The sequence below is a fragment of the Trichomycterus rosablanca genome, chromosome 10 (assembly GCF_030014385.1).
Source record: "Trichomycterus rosablanca isolate fTriRos1 chromosome 10, fTriRos1.hap1, whole genome shotgun sequence".
NCBI lineage: Eukaryota > Metazoa > Chordata > Actinopteri > Siluriformes > Trichomycteridae > Trichomycterus > Trichomycterus rosablanca.
The window spans coordinates 22718101-22736382 of NC_085997.1; the positions used below are offsets into that span (position 1 = coordinate 22718101).

Sequence of the window (18282 nt, forward strand, 5' to 3'; positions counted from 1 at the left end):
AATAGTTTCCGATCTAAACAAGGTTTTTAAGTATTAATACACCCAAATGGAAACTAACTTAGCTGGTAATGTATTAACCACTTATTAAATATAATATAAAGAAATACCCTTATTTAATAATAAAAGTGGTAGAACAATGGCACAACACTTCAGTCCAGGATTAGAACTTCACCTCTGGTCAGAAACAATTTTCTTCTTTACATATATTTGGATGTACAAAAATGATTTTGAATTATAGTTTGTTTATTTAGTGCACGACCAAGCATTAATGGCTATTAAAATGGTCCAAAATATATAGTTCTATACCAAATAGAATCACTAATACTGGGTGTAATTAGAACTTTGACTTGGTATGTATTAGCGCAAGTTTAAGGCAGACCATTTGAATTTAGCACAAATGCTGTTGTGTAAGCTATTACAATAAAATATTTAGTATGCGATCAAATGCTCATGTTAGAAATGAATGGTTTATTAAGAATTAATAATTTAATACTTTACACACATTTATCAATAATAGAAATTTTGCTCACGTGAAGATAGACTGTTAACTAGCTGTGCACTATACTTAACAAGCTAATAGTAATTTAGCGCATGATATGAGGTAAATTCTGCTAAGAATATAAATGTAGACTTAGACTTTCAGTATAAAATTGTTTAAGGAGAGCGAAATGTGTGAAATGTTTTTCCACAGTAATTGTTAATACATTATAAATGTTGGTTTTCGGGCCGCTCAGGTGTCGCAGCGGTAAAAACACACGCTGGAACCAGAGCTGGGATCTCGAATACATCGTATCGAATATCAGCTCTGCCTCGCCGGCTGAGGCTGAGCGGCCACATGAACAACGACTGGCCCGTTGTTCATATGGGCGGGACTAAGCCGGATGGGGTCTCTCTCTCTCTCATGACTGGTGCAATTACGACCTCTGCTGGCTGATTGATGGCGCCTGCACAGAGATGAGAAAAGAGTGCTCTTAGGGTGTGTCTCTCCGTACACGCAGCTAAGCTGCACTGCATTCGTCAAAGTGCAGGTGATAAAATGCATACGGCATGCTGCCCACGCGTCGGAGGTGGCGTGGGTTGCTTCGTTCTCCTCAATCAGAGCAGGGATCGGCATTGGTGGAGAGGAAGCATGATGCAATGGGGCAATTGGAAACGCTAAAAAGGGAATAATAAAAAAAAATGTTGGTTTTCTTCCATATATTTGAAGCACATGAATGGTGACCATTTCTGAACTTATGGATTCCCTGTTTACAGGAACTTGAAACTGGAGACACAGTTTACTTACAGTGAGATGCAAACTGTGTTTTGTGGATGTGATGCAGTTTGATTACTGTGGTTTACAGTGGGCAGACTGTGGTAAAACAACAGGCAGGTAGTCACGGAACTTCTCCTCAAATTAGACTTACCACAGTTCCACTTAACTACACCCGTCGAGTTTGTTAAACCCAGTCGTGAAGCACTCCGGCAGATTCGGTACGGTTGGAAACATGCTGCCCCCTAGCGGCGGTTATTAACATGACTCTGTTTCGAACCTGCTCCTCCAGGGTTGCTTTTTAGTGACTCCAGCAATGTTTTTATCCTCTCACTGGCCGGCTCACGTTTCTTCTTCCGGCGACCCTTCACCCCAGCTGACTCAGCAACCGAAGGCAACAGAAGGGCAGCTAGTCCCCAAGGAGGAATTATGTCTGATGAACTGCCAGCACCTCGTTTTAGCACATCTTTTTGTTCCAGGAGCCAAGCGCTCTCACGACACAGCGCCACAAACCTCTCTAGTTGTGTTCCATTGACGTTTTTGCTAACATTCAGACTGGTTTCAAATGGGTTCTGGATGTGCAGGGGGGACGACTCAGGTTTGTTCTGCTCTCGTCCCTGAAAAATATATTTAAAAATGTTAGCACAGGTTAAGCAATCTGTTAAATTAAAGTGGCCAGTACATGAGATTATTTTTTAACCATAGCTAAATTAAAAAAATAATCGTTTCTGATTGGTCGGCAGGTTTGCAGTTATCATCTGTAACAGGACCGCCTAAAGGTCAAATGATTATTTTGTTTTGTGTTTTATCACCGCTTTATCCTGGTCAGGGTCACGGTGGGTCTGGTACATTGGACAAAAGGCCGGAAACACACAGGACAGGTTGCAAACCCATGACAGGACACACACACATACATTTTTTGTTTATTAGGATTTTAACGTCATGTTTTACACTTTTGGTTACATTCATGACAGAAACGGTAGTTACTCATTACACAAGGTTTATCAGTTCACACAAGGTTATATCAAACACAGTCATGGACAATTTAGTATCTCCAATTCACCTCACTTGCATGTCTTTGGACTGTGGGAGGAAACCGGAGCACCAGGAGAAAACCCACGCAGACACGGGGAGAACATGCAAACTCCACACAGAAAGGACCCGGACTGCCCCACCTGGGGATCGAACCCAGGACCTTCTTGCCGTGAAGCGACAGTGCTACCCACTTAGCCACCGTGCCGCCCTTCCACAAATGAATCATTGCACATCACTATGTCGGTTATATTAATAACAATAATATAAAACCTACAATCACATTCTGCTCTCACAATCAAGAAGCAAAACACGACATTTTAACATTCCTTTTATCAAGTGTGGAGAGCACAAAGCTTGGAATTAATGGATGCAAGGCCACGGACAACCAAAAGGACATGACATACAAGAACACGAGAAATCAATATGACTAAAGAGCAGCATAAAGAAAGAAACTAAAAAATCTAAATAAAAAGACTTAGGACTTGATCAGGAATTTCAATTGGGGTGTAAGATATAGACTTGTAGTATTTTTATAAAATGGATTATTTGCTTTCTTTGGTTAATTTTATTTCCTTTTATCCTCAAAATTATTGTTGCAATTCAAATTATTTTCAAAATACATCACCTATAGTCAAGGTGACAAAATTAAAAGCAACCTGAATGCATCACCTTACAGAGGTTCGTATGTAACTAAAGCAACCACAGTATAAAACTTGGATGAGATGAGGGGCTAGAAAATGTCCTAAATAGAAATTTACCAAACAAGCCTCTAACATAACTCCCAACTAAAAATCTTATTATAAAAAAGGAAAAGCTGATGCTAAAGTGTGCCAGTTTATTGTGTTTTACCCCACCTTTACCATTTGCCAGCATTTACATGTTTTAACTCTTGCTTAGTTGCAAATACATAACACAATGACAAAGCGCTTATCTTCAGTTTTGTGCAGCTGTGCTTCTGCTCTCCACAACACAAGCAACCAGTGTGGCTATGATTGATCTGCTCTGTCAGGACTCTCTAAAACACTGCTGCCTTCTACTCTATTTTGTGCAGACTAACCAAATTAAAATTGATGTTAAAACCCATGTCATATATTCTACTTATTTTTTGCTTTGCGGTACAACAGCTACAGCAAAAGTGAAGCTAAATATAGCCAGAGCTCAACTATCATTTATAATAGATAACAGGTGCATTGATCTAGACCTGTGATTGATATTCTTAACAAATCAACTTGAGACAGTAAAATATATAAGAAATAAAGCATATTTCCTACATAATAATAAAGTCACAAATAATGTGTTGTGACCCCAATGTCATTTTTTTCAATATATTTGTTATATTTATATATTTTTAATAAAACCATTGCATTACTTATATTATTTTTAACCTTATACAGTTACATGTATAAACGACAATGATGTAGAACAGCCTTTATGCTTGTTAAAACAGCAGTGCATCCCTCACTAGCACTAACCTTTCTATTTTACTCTGTTCATGCCGAAAAACATAAATCTATGTAATAGTAATCATTTACCTGGCTAATGTCTGCATGCCACCACAAGGCCACATTACTATAATGCTATAAAGCTTGGACCATTGTGAATATCTTTGCTTTTGGCTCTGGACTCAGCTAGATGCATTAGGTGGGTACAAGCTTGGAGCTCCGCCAAAACCAGATTTATAATCTGTTTGGCTACATTTAGTAACATTTACTAAAGCACTGGTCAAACAAGTCCCAGTTTATTAGCTGTGTTTGTATAAAAATAATGCATAAATACAATTTAATAATTTTTTTGTAATATTTTCTGATATACATCTCAGTTTGCACTTCTTTATAAACATTTACATTAAAGCCATGCTAACTGAGAAATTTTAACAACACCCTGAGACCAATCATAATCAGAAACTCCAGTGTCATAGTATAAAAAGACTAGATGCACACGAGCCAGCTATGTTAAATAAGTATCGTTTCCCTGGTCATAACATGACAAGATTAAACCCCAATACACACAACAACAAAAGATACAAAATCATACTTTGTTTGGCCATGATTTGCTAACAACCAACAAAATATTAGTACTGCTTTTTAACTGTAGTTAATTTTTTCTATTTTTGTTTTTCTCACAATCTAGTCACTTACACTTCCTGACTGCAACTCTTCTGTGACTTGCACCACTTCCATACTGACCGAAGACAGCCGTTGACTATCATGCACCCCCTACCCTAAGCTCTTAATAAATCATCCACTACCTGCAGGTGGACCAGGCAGAAGAGGTTACATTTACAGCAGCATGGTACCTCATTGTAAGGAAAAACCAAACAGATAAAATAAAATAAAAAAGCTATTTTAGCTAATAACTGTATGTATAAGGCATTAGAGTTAATAAGAGTGCATTTGTACGTCTCATATTCCTAAGTGAAGAGAGAAATAAGCAGAAATGTGTGGTACATGCAATGTTTTTAACAGACCTTTCTGATGTTGATGGAGTTTGTGCTGAAGGCAAAATTGCCGTAAAATTCGAAAAACTCTTGCAGCAGCTTTTCTGTAAAAAAATTGAATCAGCATAATTATTAAGAATTATGTTTGTATTTCGTTAACCCAAAGCAGAATCATTACTAATAAGACTTTCATTACATAGACATTAAGACTTTTACATTATACAGACAAACACACTTACAATTGGCTATTTTTAACTGCTTTGAAGGCTGTTTGACTTCAAAGCTTTAAAAACTGGCATTATTTTCCTTATGAAACAGGACTAGCTGCATCACTGTATTATGCAGGTGGGGAACTCGTACTAAATATTGTATATCCAAACAGGGGAATTATTTACCAGTGAAAAAGCAGATGGGAAAATATATAGCTTAGTTTTTTACATTTAATACAGACACAATGACATAATTGTTCCAGTTTATCTGGCTTGGTTTCATATAAAAAATCTTTAGGAAAAATAATGCAATTAAAAATTCCTGTAATTACACGGCCTTGACAGTTGTTTGCATTTAACACAGTAGAACAGAAAAGGAAGTGAAAATTAATCAATCAGAACACAAAGCACTACCACTAATCAAGCTGTTGTAGTGATACCAGTAGGTGCATCATTTCTACTCACCAAGTGAGTCTGTGTTGTTCTGTAGGTCAATCTTGTTTAGATCAGTCACAATCATGCAGTCGTTTCCTTCAATAATGCACTTATCTGAAGGACCTAGAAAGCACATACAAAGACAAAACAAAAGTGAGGTTATGATTAGGACTAGATTGACACTGGTTGGCCAAATAAAGCATCATGTGAGGTCAAAAGTTTACATACACCTGTAAGACGCACTGTCCTGGCAGTGGTGACATTTAAAAGATGTAGATCATTATCCAAATGTAGATCAGGACTCTCTGTCCCTTGCAGCAGCTTCTAAGCTTGCAGTGATGTAAAGCTTGATTGACCGTGGATTGTTTATTTATTTGTTTTTAATATGCCATATTCACAGCAGGAACGATGTTTTGTGTTTGTTACTTAGTGTCTAAAATATCTTAAATGAAGATTTATTTTAATATGTATTCTGACAGCTTATATATTATAGTGAAGGGTGTCTGACAGTCTTTGTCTAGTGTGGGGTCTTGTCTTATTAGATGCTGGTGTGTCAGTCTGTAATGGCCTATTCTGCAATTACATTTTCGGCATTTAGCAGACGGCTTTATCCAAAGCGAATTACGGAACTGTGATAGTATACAGTCTGAGCAATTGAGGGTTAAGGACTGTGCTCTAGGGCAGCAGCAACCTGGCAGTGATGGGGCTTGAACCAGAAAAGTTCAGATTACTAGTCCAGTACCTTAACCACTAGGCTACCACATCCCTACATCTAGTGTAGGTTACTTGATCTGTATGTATGTTTGACTGTGGATAGTGTAACCCATGTTCACGCAGCTTCTAAGTCAAGACAGACCTGACTTTTGGTTTTCTGGTGATATTTGACCTTTTACATTTATGGCAGGGCTCTAGAGTGCGACCAATTTGGTCGCACATGCGACCTATTTTCTCAATGGTGCGACTAAAAAAAATCTCAGGTCGCACCGGTGCGACCAGGCGTCCGATGGACAAAAAAACAACAGACACACATTAGGCCAATATCATGGTCTAAACCAATCAGAGATGGTGAAGGGCGGGACAATATTGTAGCGGTGATATGTGAGCGACATTCAGCTCAGCCAATCAGAATGCAGCACCAGGTTTATACACGTGCGTTCGGACGTTCTGCAGTAAGTTTAGTTTTGTATATGAGACTTGCCGGATGTTCCAGAATGGAAGTTCGGGTTCTGGAGCTCGGCGGTGTAAAGTGTCGTAACGCTCACTGAAGTCCTGACTATACAGTTAAAGTGACTCGACCCTGTCGTGTGTCTTTATTCCCACACCTCCACCACCGCACAGCAAAAGACCCGCAGCATCCCCACCGGACAGCGGCTAGGTGAGCCGACCCTCTACAGTAGCAAGGGGCTAATGCTAGCGGTAAAGTGCCGCGATAGTGAAAGTAAAAACACGACAATGTTTTCGTTAAGTAAAATATAAAAATAACTAAAAGACCAAAATATATTACAATACATGTAGTCAAAATACGCAGTGAGTGCACCGCAAGCGATTTTGGGAATCTGTGTAAAAGATACAGTAAAACCGATAATACTGTATAATGCACTGCATTTAAGATTACACTCTAACACTCTAGAGCCCCATACACACACACACACAAACATAAACATATAATTTTAAATATACACACATATACTGTAAATAGATATACACACACATTTACTCTATTATTATTTTTATAATTTTTATAAGTGTGCTATAATTAGTCTATAATACTATAATTAACTGTAAAGAGCATGGGAAGACATTGGCCGGCAATAGTATATTTGTGACTGGTTCTAATACATTTCGAATTGAAAGGCTGAAAAAGCCCAATGCATCTATAAAACATTACATGTGGCGATAAATGCACTGCCCAAGTGTCCCCTCTCCCCACTGCCTTTTAGTGGCAGGCAGCAGCAAACAGATCATCAGACGAGGCCATGTTGACCAGATTGTTAGTTATTTACAAGTCAATATTGCCTGTATGGACAGTGATTTAAAAAAAAAAAAGTGAACCTGTAAAACTGCGGTGTTAAATGCGATGCGGTCGAAAATTTGGGTGCACCTAACTTTTGTGCTGGTGCACCTAAGAAAAAAAGTTAGGCGCACCAGTGCAAAACGTTAGTCTAGAGCCCTGTATGGCATTTAGCAGATGCCTTCATTCAAAGCAACTTATTACTGTAGCCAACTATAATGCAAGCAATTGAGGGTTACGACCATTCCAAACCATTTTTGTGTGGATTTAAACTTATTTTAGATAGTCTTCTGGATAATGGTGGTTTCAACACCACCTAAAAACATCGGGAGTAAGGCAAAAATGCTCCCTGGCCAAGCCATAGCAGGGCAACACATTCTCACATTCCTCTTCTGAATATTTTTGAGAGGTAGGAGAGGCGCTGACCAGCCTTTAACCATGACCCTTGATGAAACAATATTCATTAATGTATACAGTTGAAACCTTTTCCAGTCAGATTTATTCCAAAGCATGACCAATCAGGTCAGTAATTTCGAGGCTGAATACATTACGTGTGAGAATATAAACAATAAAGCAAAGTAATATAGTAGTACTATGTAATATACAAATACAAAGAATACAATACAGTCGGTGTTAAACTAAATACCTGCAAGATCTCTAAGCTGGTCCAGAGTGGGCAGTATAGGTGGTGTCCTGCGCTGAAGAAAGAACAGCACCAGCACAGTGAGGGAAAAATTGGTGATCCATGCTCCAGGAATGCTGCTGGTGATGCCATGAACTCGTGCCCAGCACCTTACCGCGAACACCAGATATCTCACACGGGGATCCAACTTTCCATAGACAAACAGCAGCTCAGAGCTCTTCATCGCCACCCTGTACAAACACATGTGCAAAATTAACCCCTCAAGCAGTGCTACTACAAAAAACTGTGATTGTAAGGAAAGAATAAATACTAGGGATGTAACGATACACCACAAGACAGTTAATAACAATTCAAAAATTCCACGATTCAAATAAATCAACATTCACTTTAAACAGCAGAGGGCGCTATACACCTCGCCTGGTTGACGTTACTGGCGCTATGTGCCTGATTGCCAGATTCGGGGGGGTTTCAGCCAAATTGGGCTTAATTCAAAATTGTTTCGCACAGTTTGTACTTACCTCAGAAATAAAAGGGCATTCATTATTTAGATAAATAAACGATAATCACAAATACAGAATTTTATTTTCTTTTTTTAAAATAAATAATAAAAGGAAACTTTGTCATAATTTGTCTTCAATTTCAGTTAAAAAAAAAAAAAAAACTCGGGAACCCAGTATCGTGACTTGCATCGCATCGTGGGTAGAGTATATCATTACATCCCTAAAAAATACTCCATGTTGTGGAAAGCTAATAAAACCAAACTGCACTATATCCAACAGGTGGCAGTCAAAAGACACTGACCCCATCCTTTAAATTAAACAGCAATAAAAAAATTTCAAAGAGGGTCTTAAAGGTTTAAGATGGGTGAGATTTTTATTGTACGAGAAAATTACAGTTAAAAACTATTGTTTCAAATTTCTTATAATATGTTTTTACTTTCACTACCCTGGCATTATTTTTGTAATCTGGCCCTCACTGTAGACTAAATGAATAGCTCTTTCCTATGGTTTCTAACATAAGCAGTTACACCACATCTTTCTATATTCTTGTTGAGAGTGTGAGAACTGTGTGAGAACTGAAAGTGAAAATCAGGGATACATATAACACTTTACATTCTTTTCTGCTCTTCCTGAGAAGTCCTTTTCTCACATTTACTTTCAGCCTATTTCTCAATACCCTTCATTTTCTCTCTCTGCTTCATTTTGTTTCGAGTGTTGTTTTCACTGTGGTTCACACATGGTATATATTTACATAGACTCACTCTCACTTCTTATTTTCACTCCTATGGCTTTTTCACAGATACTCTCCAGCAAGCAAAAACAAGCCTGAACTGAAAAGCACATGAAATATAAAATCTTCTATATTTGTATTTCTGTTTTACCATCTTCAGAAATCCTTAAAATGCAGTCAATTATTACAACGTTACCTAATTGGAAAAACATGCATATGATGTCAGTATTGGCAATGAATTAAACGTAATTAGTAATCCTAATGCCCATATCAAAGGGTGAGGAACAGGATTTTAGACAACATCAGCATTGTATTGGCTGATAGCTGATACAGGATGAGTGGAACTACCAATTACCTGCTGATATTTTAGCCATTTAATTCAAATGTTGGGCCTAATTAAAGTAGCAATGTTTAGTTTTATACTTTTAATAATGTGTTTATTAAAATGAACACATTAGTATATCACAGACCGCTGGGGGTCTCTAAACCACAGATGGAGAACCGTGGCTCTGAAGGCAAACAATATGATTTTATGATTTGAGATTTGACTGCTTTACCTGTTATTTGCAGTAAGGTCGCACTGGAATCCCGACGGCTGGTGAGCAAATCGGACAAGCGGACATCGAGCATTAAGAATTTTCTGTACACCCACGCAACCTGGGCCGAACTGGTCCACACACTCCCCGATAACAGAGAGGACACTCTGGGTGACGGTCCGTTCAGACGTGCCATGCTTCACTTGGTACTCAAGGGAGAAACCTGAACCCTGGTAGATTAGACAAGACAATGGTGTTTAAGAGCAATGGACTATAGTATACAAATATAAAGACAGAGTTGGTATGTGAGTTACAAATATGAAATACATGCCAGGCCTGTCATTAGAATACCTTTTGTATCAAAGACCTATTACAACAATTTAAAGAGCACCACACTTAAAAATATTATGGTATGATCTGACAACTTTCTCAATATTTCCAGCTAATAATTCCATATGGACAGGTTTCTCTTCAAAATGGCCAAATGAATTGTGACTATGTCTGCTGTCAAGCGTTCAGTGTTGTGGTGGATTCTCAGTCCAACATAACAACAGAAGTAGAAATCATATGATCCAATAATCGATTTGCATAGTTGCATAATGGCCATCAGCCATAATCAGGAAAGGTCTAACATTCCAACATAAACCACTCAAGTCTTGCATAAAAACATTCTGCCTTTTAATGAGGTCATTTATACATTTATATTAACATGATTTTCTTTTGGTTTTTATTATTTTATACATTTTCTGTGACATTTTCTGTGTAGTTTTTGTGACTGATCACTTTTGTTGGGCAGACCAGTGAGCCAATCCCAGACCTCAGTCCTCTAGAATGTCGGCCAACACCATTTTGACATCATAAGCTAATGGATGTGTATTATGTTTTTTACCCATATTTTATTAGACATTTTTCTCTTGGTATGTTTAAATAAAAGGTTTAAACTGCATACTTGTATGTATAACACCAGGTTCAGCTTATTAAAGGTCTTAATCAATAGTTAATTATTTGGGTTAGATGTTTCAGAAATATAGACAGTAACCACACTAGGTGATTAAAAGCCAGTTTGCATTTTCAGTGACTAATTACAGAAACAGTAAATCCCTCTTTCACACAAACAAATCATACAGTCTTACAACATTCTCTTCAAATATTAGATATTTAAATAGTCTTAATAGCAACTGACCTTCTTCTGGTTCTGGCCGCTGATGCCATCCAGATCCAGGAACATGTCCAAATCACAACCCAGTTTTCCAAAGCTGTTTACAGTGGAGCCAAAAGGCCGGATAGTGCATTCTGGAAAATAAGCAGCAGCGATGTCTCTGAGCAGAGAACAGACCAAAAAACGAAGACTGATGTTGTCCTCGGTCAGTTGATAGGCTTCGGTCAGACAGTGCAGTTGCTGATCTATCTAGAACACAAGTTATGATATGAACACAGTTAAACTACACATTTATGTTAAACAGGAAACTGCTGCTAACCACTTTGTGTAACACCAATTACATGAACAGCTGCACCAGTTCTGATATGTTTGTTTATTAACTCATCTTTAATAACCACTTTATTCTAATTAGGCCTTAAGCCTCGTCAGAAATACGCATCCTCCCTCCCTCCTACTATAGAGGTAAATTTGAGTAGCATTTTGGAGGGTGGGAGGAAAACAGAGTACACAGGAAAAAAAAAAGGATGATAATGCTTAACATCTAACAGACCCAGGTAAAATCAAGTGACTCAATTATACATTACATATGCTATTTGATGCAATACCAATTTACCCAGTTATTCATGGCATAAGTGTAATCTGATTTCGAATTAAAATCTCAAATATGTTATAATTATAACTTACACTTTGCTGTTTTGAGAGCAATTGAATTAGTTCATTGATGGGAAGTGGTGAATGTTCTTTGCCCTTTAGCGGTGCTGATGCATTTGACTGGCTTCCAGGCCCCATCCATTTCAGTGAGAGCAGACGAGATTTGAAAGGCACAGCAGCTTCATGTTGGATACTTGGGATGGTACAGGCTTCCTTCAGTCCTGCAATGCTGTCTCTATTAGAGAATTCCACCACAGCATAGGTACCCTGAAGAATTAAAAAGGAAAAATTAAGGGAACATCAGATTTTTTTTATTAACAGCTAACCCTTTCAAAACCACTCTCCAAAAACACGGTGCATTCTCACCACGGCCACCACTCTCTGCTGTTTCTGAGACATGATATGGCCCTGGTTAAAGTCACTGAGGTCTGTATGCTGCTCATATCTCCTGCAACCAGCATGTGTACGAGTAACTACCATCAGCCCAAGATTTAATATATCCCCGACAGTGAGATGCAGAATTGTTATGACATAAGCATTACCTTGCACATTTTTGAAGGATGGTCCTACCCGTTTGGCTCATCAGTGTAAATACTGGTCATGTAACACCCTGGACAGGGCGGCAGTCCATCGGAGGGCAGACACACATACAGACACACATACAGACACACATACAGACACACACAGACACACACAGACACACACACCTATAGGTCAATTTAGTGTCTCCAATTAACCTGACCGCATGTTTTTGGACTGTGGGAGGAAACCCACACAGACACGGGGAGAACATGCAAACTCCACACAGAAAGGACCTGGACGCCCCTGCCTGGGGATCGAACTCAGGACCTTCTTGCTGTGAGGTGACAATGCTACCCACTGAGCCACCGTGCCGCCCCAGAATAACTCATTAAAACATAACTAGAATAGCTAAATGAATAACATAAATAAAAAAAAACATAAATAAATAGCTAAATGTTGATACACATTGTGTACTGTAAAACTGCCTTCAGGAATTGTTATATAATCTTTCGACATATTACCCACCCCTTATTACTGATACATAATTTCAAAATGCAAAAACAGAGAACAAACTACAGTATGCACAGCCATACTGATACTTACATATGTCTGATAGAAGAAGTGATTCCTAACTTCACCATATTTGAAGATGTAGTCTAAGAACTTTTTCTGGTTGACATTCGCAGGGCAGCTAATAAGGACAGAGTTCTCGGCTCGTTTTCGTCCTCCTTCTTGAAGATTGTAAAATGTTTCATTTTCAACAGCTGCATCTAAAAAAAAAGAGATTGAAACAATAGAATAAACAGCAACTTGTTCAAGGAACCATTACATGCTGTGTTACTATGGCAAAATAATTATGAAACTGTGCCTTCGTTGTTTTTACTTTGTTATCCTAATCCTGATAGGGTAAAAATTGGTTGTCTTATATGTTGTTAAATCTGGTACCAGGACATTACCAGCCGGTCCTTCAAATTCTGTACAACGTGAGGTGACTTGTCTTATAGTGCATTTTCGTGTCACCTCTTTCATTGGTAAATGATGCAAATACACGTGCCTGGGAATTCACATCTTGAGGAAAACAAGATTTATTAAACTAGTTTTACCCCATTAGGATAATTTTGTTATCCTAATGGGGTAATTTGTTTGTTTGTTTAGTAGGATTTTAACGTCATGTTTTACACTTTGGTTACATTCATGACAGGAACGGTAGTTACTCATTACACAAGATTTATCAGTACACAAGGTTATATCAAACACAGTCCTGGACAATTTAGTGTCTCCAATTCACCTCACTTGCATGTCTTTGGACTATGGGAGGAAACCGGAACTCCCGGAGGAAACCCACGCAGACACTGGGAGAACATGCAAACTCCACACAGAAAGGACCAGGACCGCCCCACCTGGGGATCGAACACAGGACCTTCTTGCTGTGAGGCGACAGTGCTACCCATTTAGCCACTGTGCCGCCTTCCTAATTGGGTAAAATAAGCATGCCTGGCAACAAACTGCTGGATTTCATTATAAGTATAACAAAACATGTCTGGCTGTGGATCAAAGAAATTCTACTAAGTATTTAAAACTTTTGAAATGCCTGAAAATCTACATTAACCAGAATTACAATTTGCAGCAGGACTTTGGGTAATACGTGACTTTTACTTCAATGTCAAAAAATTTTGAACCCTGGAAGCAGCTTTTATAGTATCCCCAGGTGGGGCAGGCCGGGTCCTTTCTGTGTGGAGTTTGCATGTTCTCCCCGTGTCTGCATGGGTTTCCTTCGGGAGCTCCGGTTTCCTCCCACAGTCCAAAAAAAATGGAAGTGAGGTGAATTGGAGATACAAAGTCATCCATGACTGTGTTTGACATTAAACTTGTGAACAGATGAACCTTGTGTAACAAGTAACTACCGTTTCTGGCATGAATGTAACCACGAATGTAACCAAGGTGTGTAAAACATGACGTCAAACTCCAAATAAATAAATAATGTAAATTATATCTTGTTTAGAAGTTGGTTTATGGAGTGCAGCAGTTGCAGAGAATATGACAAATATGTCTGTCTGTCTGTCTGTCCCCACTCCCCAACTTTAGCAACAAATGTTACATTTGGACATTTGACATTTTTTTCCCCCCAAAATAAAATTGACAAAGAAAGGCTACAATGTTTATTATACTTTTTCCTACCATGTCCAGCCTGGTGTCAAAAGTAAATCACACATGAATTTTACATTTGTTAGTGCCCAGTGATCACAGATTGGCAAAAACACTGCTTGCCTTGCTCTTAAGTAAATCTACAGCAATTTACTCTCTGCATTTGGTGCTTATTATTTATAAAGAGAAACTCTATGACATGTTTACTAAAAAATCAATATGAATAAAAGTGTAAATCACTAAACCCTTGTCATTAAAAATGGATGTACAGTTTTATAAACAACCTGGTACATCAAAACTATTCTGGCCCAGGGTTTTAAAACACTGACTTATATTTGTTTACTTCTCTTCCCAGTCATACCAGATTATTCAGTACATTAAGTATTTTGTAGCTGATTTTAACTGAACTCATTTAGTCAGAGAGTTTCAGTCAGCAGATCAGCTGGTGTGTTTGGTCAATAACGCAAATAAAACATCTCCTACATACCTGTTTGAGGAGTATTTTTAATTGGTTTTGCATTAGTCACTGCGTTTCTCTTGCTAATTATACTCCGAGCTTGTAAATGTGAATTAGAAGGCAGTTTGACAATTCTCTCTGCTGCCTTAAAATGTAACCTACACACTCCCAAGCACACCGCCATTGCTGCACTGACTATAACGCATGTGCAGTGCCTATACTACGGAAGCCGAGGAGGTAAAATTTCGAGTTTGCGAACGGAAATTTGTTCCCATGTTGCTCCACTAAGAAAAGCAGCGCTTAGTACAACTCATGTTCATGTGTTATTTAATAAATGTCAATGTTAATGTGTATATACAGGGGTTGGACAATGAAACTGAAACACCTGGTTTTAGACCACAATAATTTATTAGTATGGTGTAGGGCCTCCTTTTGCGGCCAATACAGCGTCAATTCGTCTTGGAAATGACATATACAAGTCCTGCACAGTGGTCAGAGGGATTTTAAGCCATTCTTCTTGCAGGATAGTGGCCAGGTCACTACGTGATGCTGGTGGAGGAAAACGTTTCCTGACTCGCTTCTCCAAAACACCCCAAAGTGGCTCAATAATATTTAGATCTGGTGACTGTGCAGGCCATGGGAGATGTTCAACTTCACTTTCATGTTCATCAAACCAATCTTTCACCAGTCTTGCTGTGTGTATTGGTGCATTGTCATCCTGATACACGGGACCGCCTTCAGGATACAATGTTTGAACCATTGGATGCACATGGTCCTCCAGAATGGTTCGGTAGTCCTTGGCAGTGACGCGCCCATCTAGCACAAGTACTGGGCCAAGGGAATGCCATGATATGGCAGCCCAAACCATCACTGATCCACCCCCATTCTTCACTCTGGGCATGCAACAGTCTGGGTGGTACGCTTCTTTGGGGCTTCTCCACACCGTAACTCTCCCGGATGTGGGGAAAACAGTAAAGGTGGACTCATCAGAGAACAATACATGTTTCACATTGTCCACAGCCCAAGATTTGCGCTCCTTGCACCATTGAAACCGACGTTTGGCATTGGCACGAGTGACCAAAGGTTTGGCTATAGCAGCCCGGCCGTGTATATTGACCCTGTGGAGCTCCCGACGGACAGTTCTGGTGGAAACAGGAGAGTTGAGGTGCACATTTAATTCTGCCGTGATTTGGGCAGCCGTGGTTTTATGTTTTTTGGATACAATCCGGGTTAGCACCCGAACATCCCTTTCAGACAGCTTCCTCTTGCGTCCACAGTTAATCCTGTTGGATGTGGTTTGTCCTTCTTGGTGGTATGCTGACATTACCCTGGATACCGTGGCTCTTGATACATCACAAAGACTTGCTGTCTTGGTCACAGATGCGCCAGCAAGACGTGCACCAACAATTTGTCCTCTTTTGAACTCTGGTATGTCACCCATAATGTTGTGTGCATTGCAATATTTTGAGCAAAACTGTGCTCTTACCCTGCTAATTGAACCTTCACACTCTGCTCTTACTGGTGCAATGTGCAATTAATGAAGATTGGCCACCAGACTGGTCCAATTTAGCCATGAAACCTCCCACACTATATATACAGTGTATCACAAAAGTGAGTACACCCCTCACATTTCTGCAGATATTTAAGTATATCTTTTCATGGGACAACACTGACAAAATGACACTTTGACACAATGAAAAGTAGTCTGTGTGCAGCTTATATAACAGTGTAAATTTATTCTTCCCTCAAAAAAACTCAATATACAGCCATTAATGTCTAAACCACCGGCAACAAAAGTGAGTACACCCCTAAGAGACTACACCCCTAAATGTCCAAATTGAGCACTGCTTGTCATTTTCCCTCCAAAATGTCATGTGATTTGTTAGTGTTACTAGGTCTCAGGTGTGCATAGGGAGCAGTTGTGTTCAATTTAGTATTACAGCTCTCACACTCTCTCATACTGGTCACTGAAAGTTCCAACATGGCACCTCATGGCAAAGAACTCTCTGAGGATCTTAAAAGACGAATTGTTGCGCTACATGAAGATGGCCAAGGCTACAAGAAGATTGCCAACACCCTGAAACTGAGCTGCAGCACAGTGGCCAAGATCATCCAGCGTTTTAAAAGAGCAGGGTCCACTCAGAACAGACCTCGCGTTGGTCGTCCAAAGAAGCTGAGTGCACGTGCTCAGCGTCACATCCAACTGCTGTCTTTGAAAGCTAGGCGCAGGAGTGCTGTCAGCATTGCTGCAGAGATTGAAAAGGTGGGGGGTCAGCCTGTCAGTGCTCAGACCATACGCCGCACACTACATCAAATTGGTCTGCATGGCTGTCACCCCAGAAGGAAGCCTCTTCTGAAGTCTCTACACAAGAAAGCCCGCAAACAGTTTGCTGAAGACATGTCAACAAAGGACATGGATTTCTGGAACCATGTCCTATGGTCTGATGAGACCAAGATTAATTTGTTTGGTTCAGATGGTCTCAAGCATGTGTGGCGGCAATCAGGTGAGGAGTACAAAGATAAGTGTGTCATGCCTACAGTCAAGCATGGTGGTGGGAATGCCATGGTCTGGGGCTGCATGAGTGCAGCAGGTGTTGGGGAGTTACATTTCATTGAGGGACACATGAACTCCAATATGTACTGTGAAATACTGAAGCAGAGCATGATCCCCTCCCTCCGGAAACTGGGTCGCAGGGCAGTGTTCCAGGATGATAATGACCCCAAACACACCTCTAAGACGACCACTGCTTTATTGAAGAGGCTGAGGGTAAAGGTGATGGACTGGCCAAGTATGTCTCCAGACCTAAACCCAATAGAACATCTTTGGGACATCCTCAAGCGGAAGGTGGAGAAGCGCAAAGTCTCGAATATCCGCCAGCTCCGTGATGTCGTCATGGAGGAGTGAAAAAGCATTCCAGTGGCAACCTGTGAAGCTCTGGTAAACTCCATGCCCAGGAGAGTTAAGGCAGTTCTGGGAAATAATGGTGGCCACACAAAATATTGACACTTCAGGAACTTTCACTAAGGGGTGTACTCACTTTTGTTGCCAGTGGTTTAGACATTAATGTCTGTATATTGAGTTATTTTGAGGGAAGAATAAATTTACACTGTTATATAAGCTGCACACAGACTACTTTTCATTGTGTCAAAGTGTCATTTTGTCAGTGTTGTCCCATGAAAAGATATACTTAAATATCTGCAGAAATGTGAGGGGTGTACTCACTTTTGTGATACACTGTATATATACCGATCAGCCATAACATTAAAACCACCTCCTATTTTACCAGCTCCACTTACCATATAGAAGCAATTTACAGTTAATCTACAATTACTGACTGTAGTCCATCTGTTTCTCTCGTGCTTTGTTAGCCCCCTTTCACCCTGTTCTTCAATGGTCAGGACTCTTCCAGGACCACTACAGAGCAGGTATTATTTGGGTGGTGGATCATTCTTAGCACTGCAGTGACACTGACCTGGTGGTGGTGTGTTAGTGTGTTTTGTGCTGCTATGAGTGGATCAGACACAGCAGCGCTGATGGAGTTTTTAAACACCTCACTGTT

At 39.6% G+C, this 18282-nt stretch overlaps 1 protein-coding gene across 2 annotated transcripts; it reads right to left on the bottom strand.

The window, feature by feature from the left end:
* Positions 1 to 472: 472 nt before the first annotated feature.
* mtpap (mitochondrial poly(A) polymerase) lies at positions 473 to 14906 on the bottom strand. Of its 2 annotated transcripts, XM_063003689.1 has the most exons (9): positions 14753 to 14906; positions 12724 to 12890; positions 11632 to 11865; positions 10972 to 11196; positions 9810 to 10018; positions 8026 to 8252; positions 5399 to 5491; positions 4755 to 4828; positions 473 to 1869 (listed from the first exon to the last, which is right to left on the bottom strand). In XM_063003689.1, exons 1-9 carry the CDS (start codon positions 14904 to 14906, stop codon positions 1498 to 1500), a joined length of 1755 nt encoding a protein of 584 aa, XP_062859759.1. In that variant the 3' UTR covers positions 473 to 1497. The 2 variants fall into 2 exon arrangements, with proteins under 2 accessions (XP_062859759.1, XP_062859760.1); XM_063003690.1 differs by lacking the exons at positions 12724 to 12890; positions 14753 to 14906 and adding an exon at positions 12141 to 12463 and having other exon boundaries at positions 476 to 1869.
* Positions 14907 to 18282: the final 3376 nt, after the last annotated feature.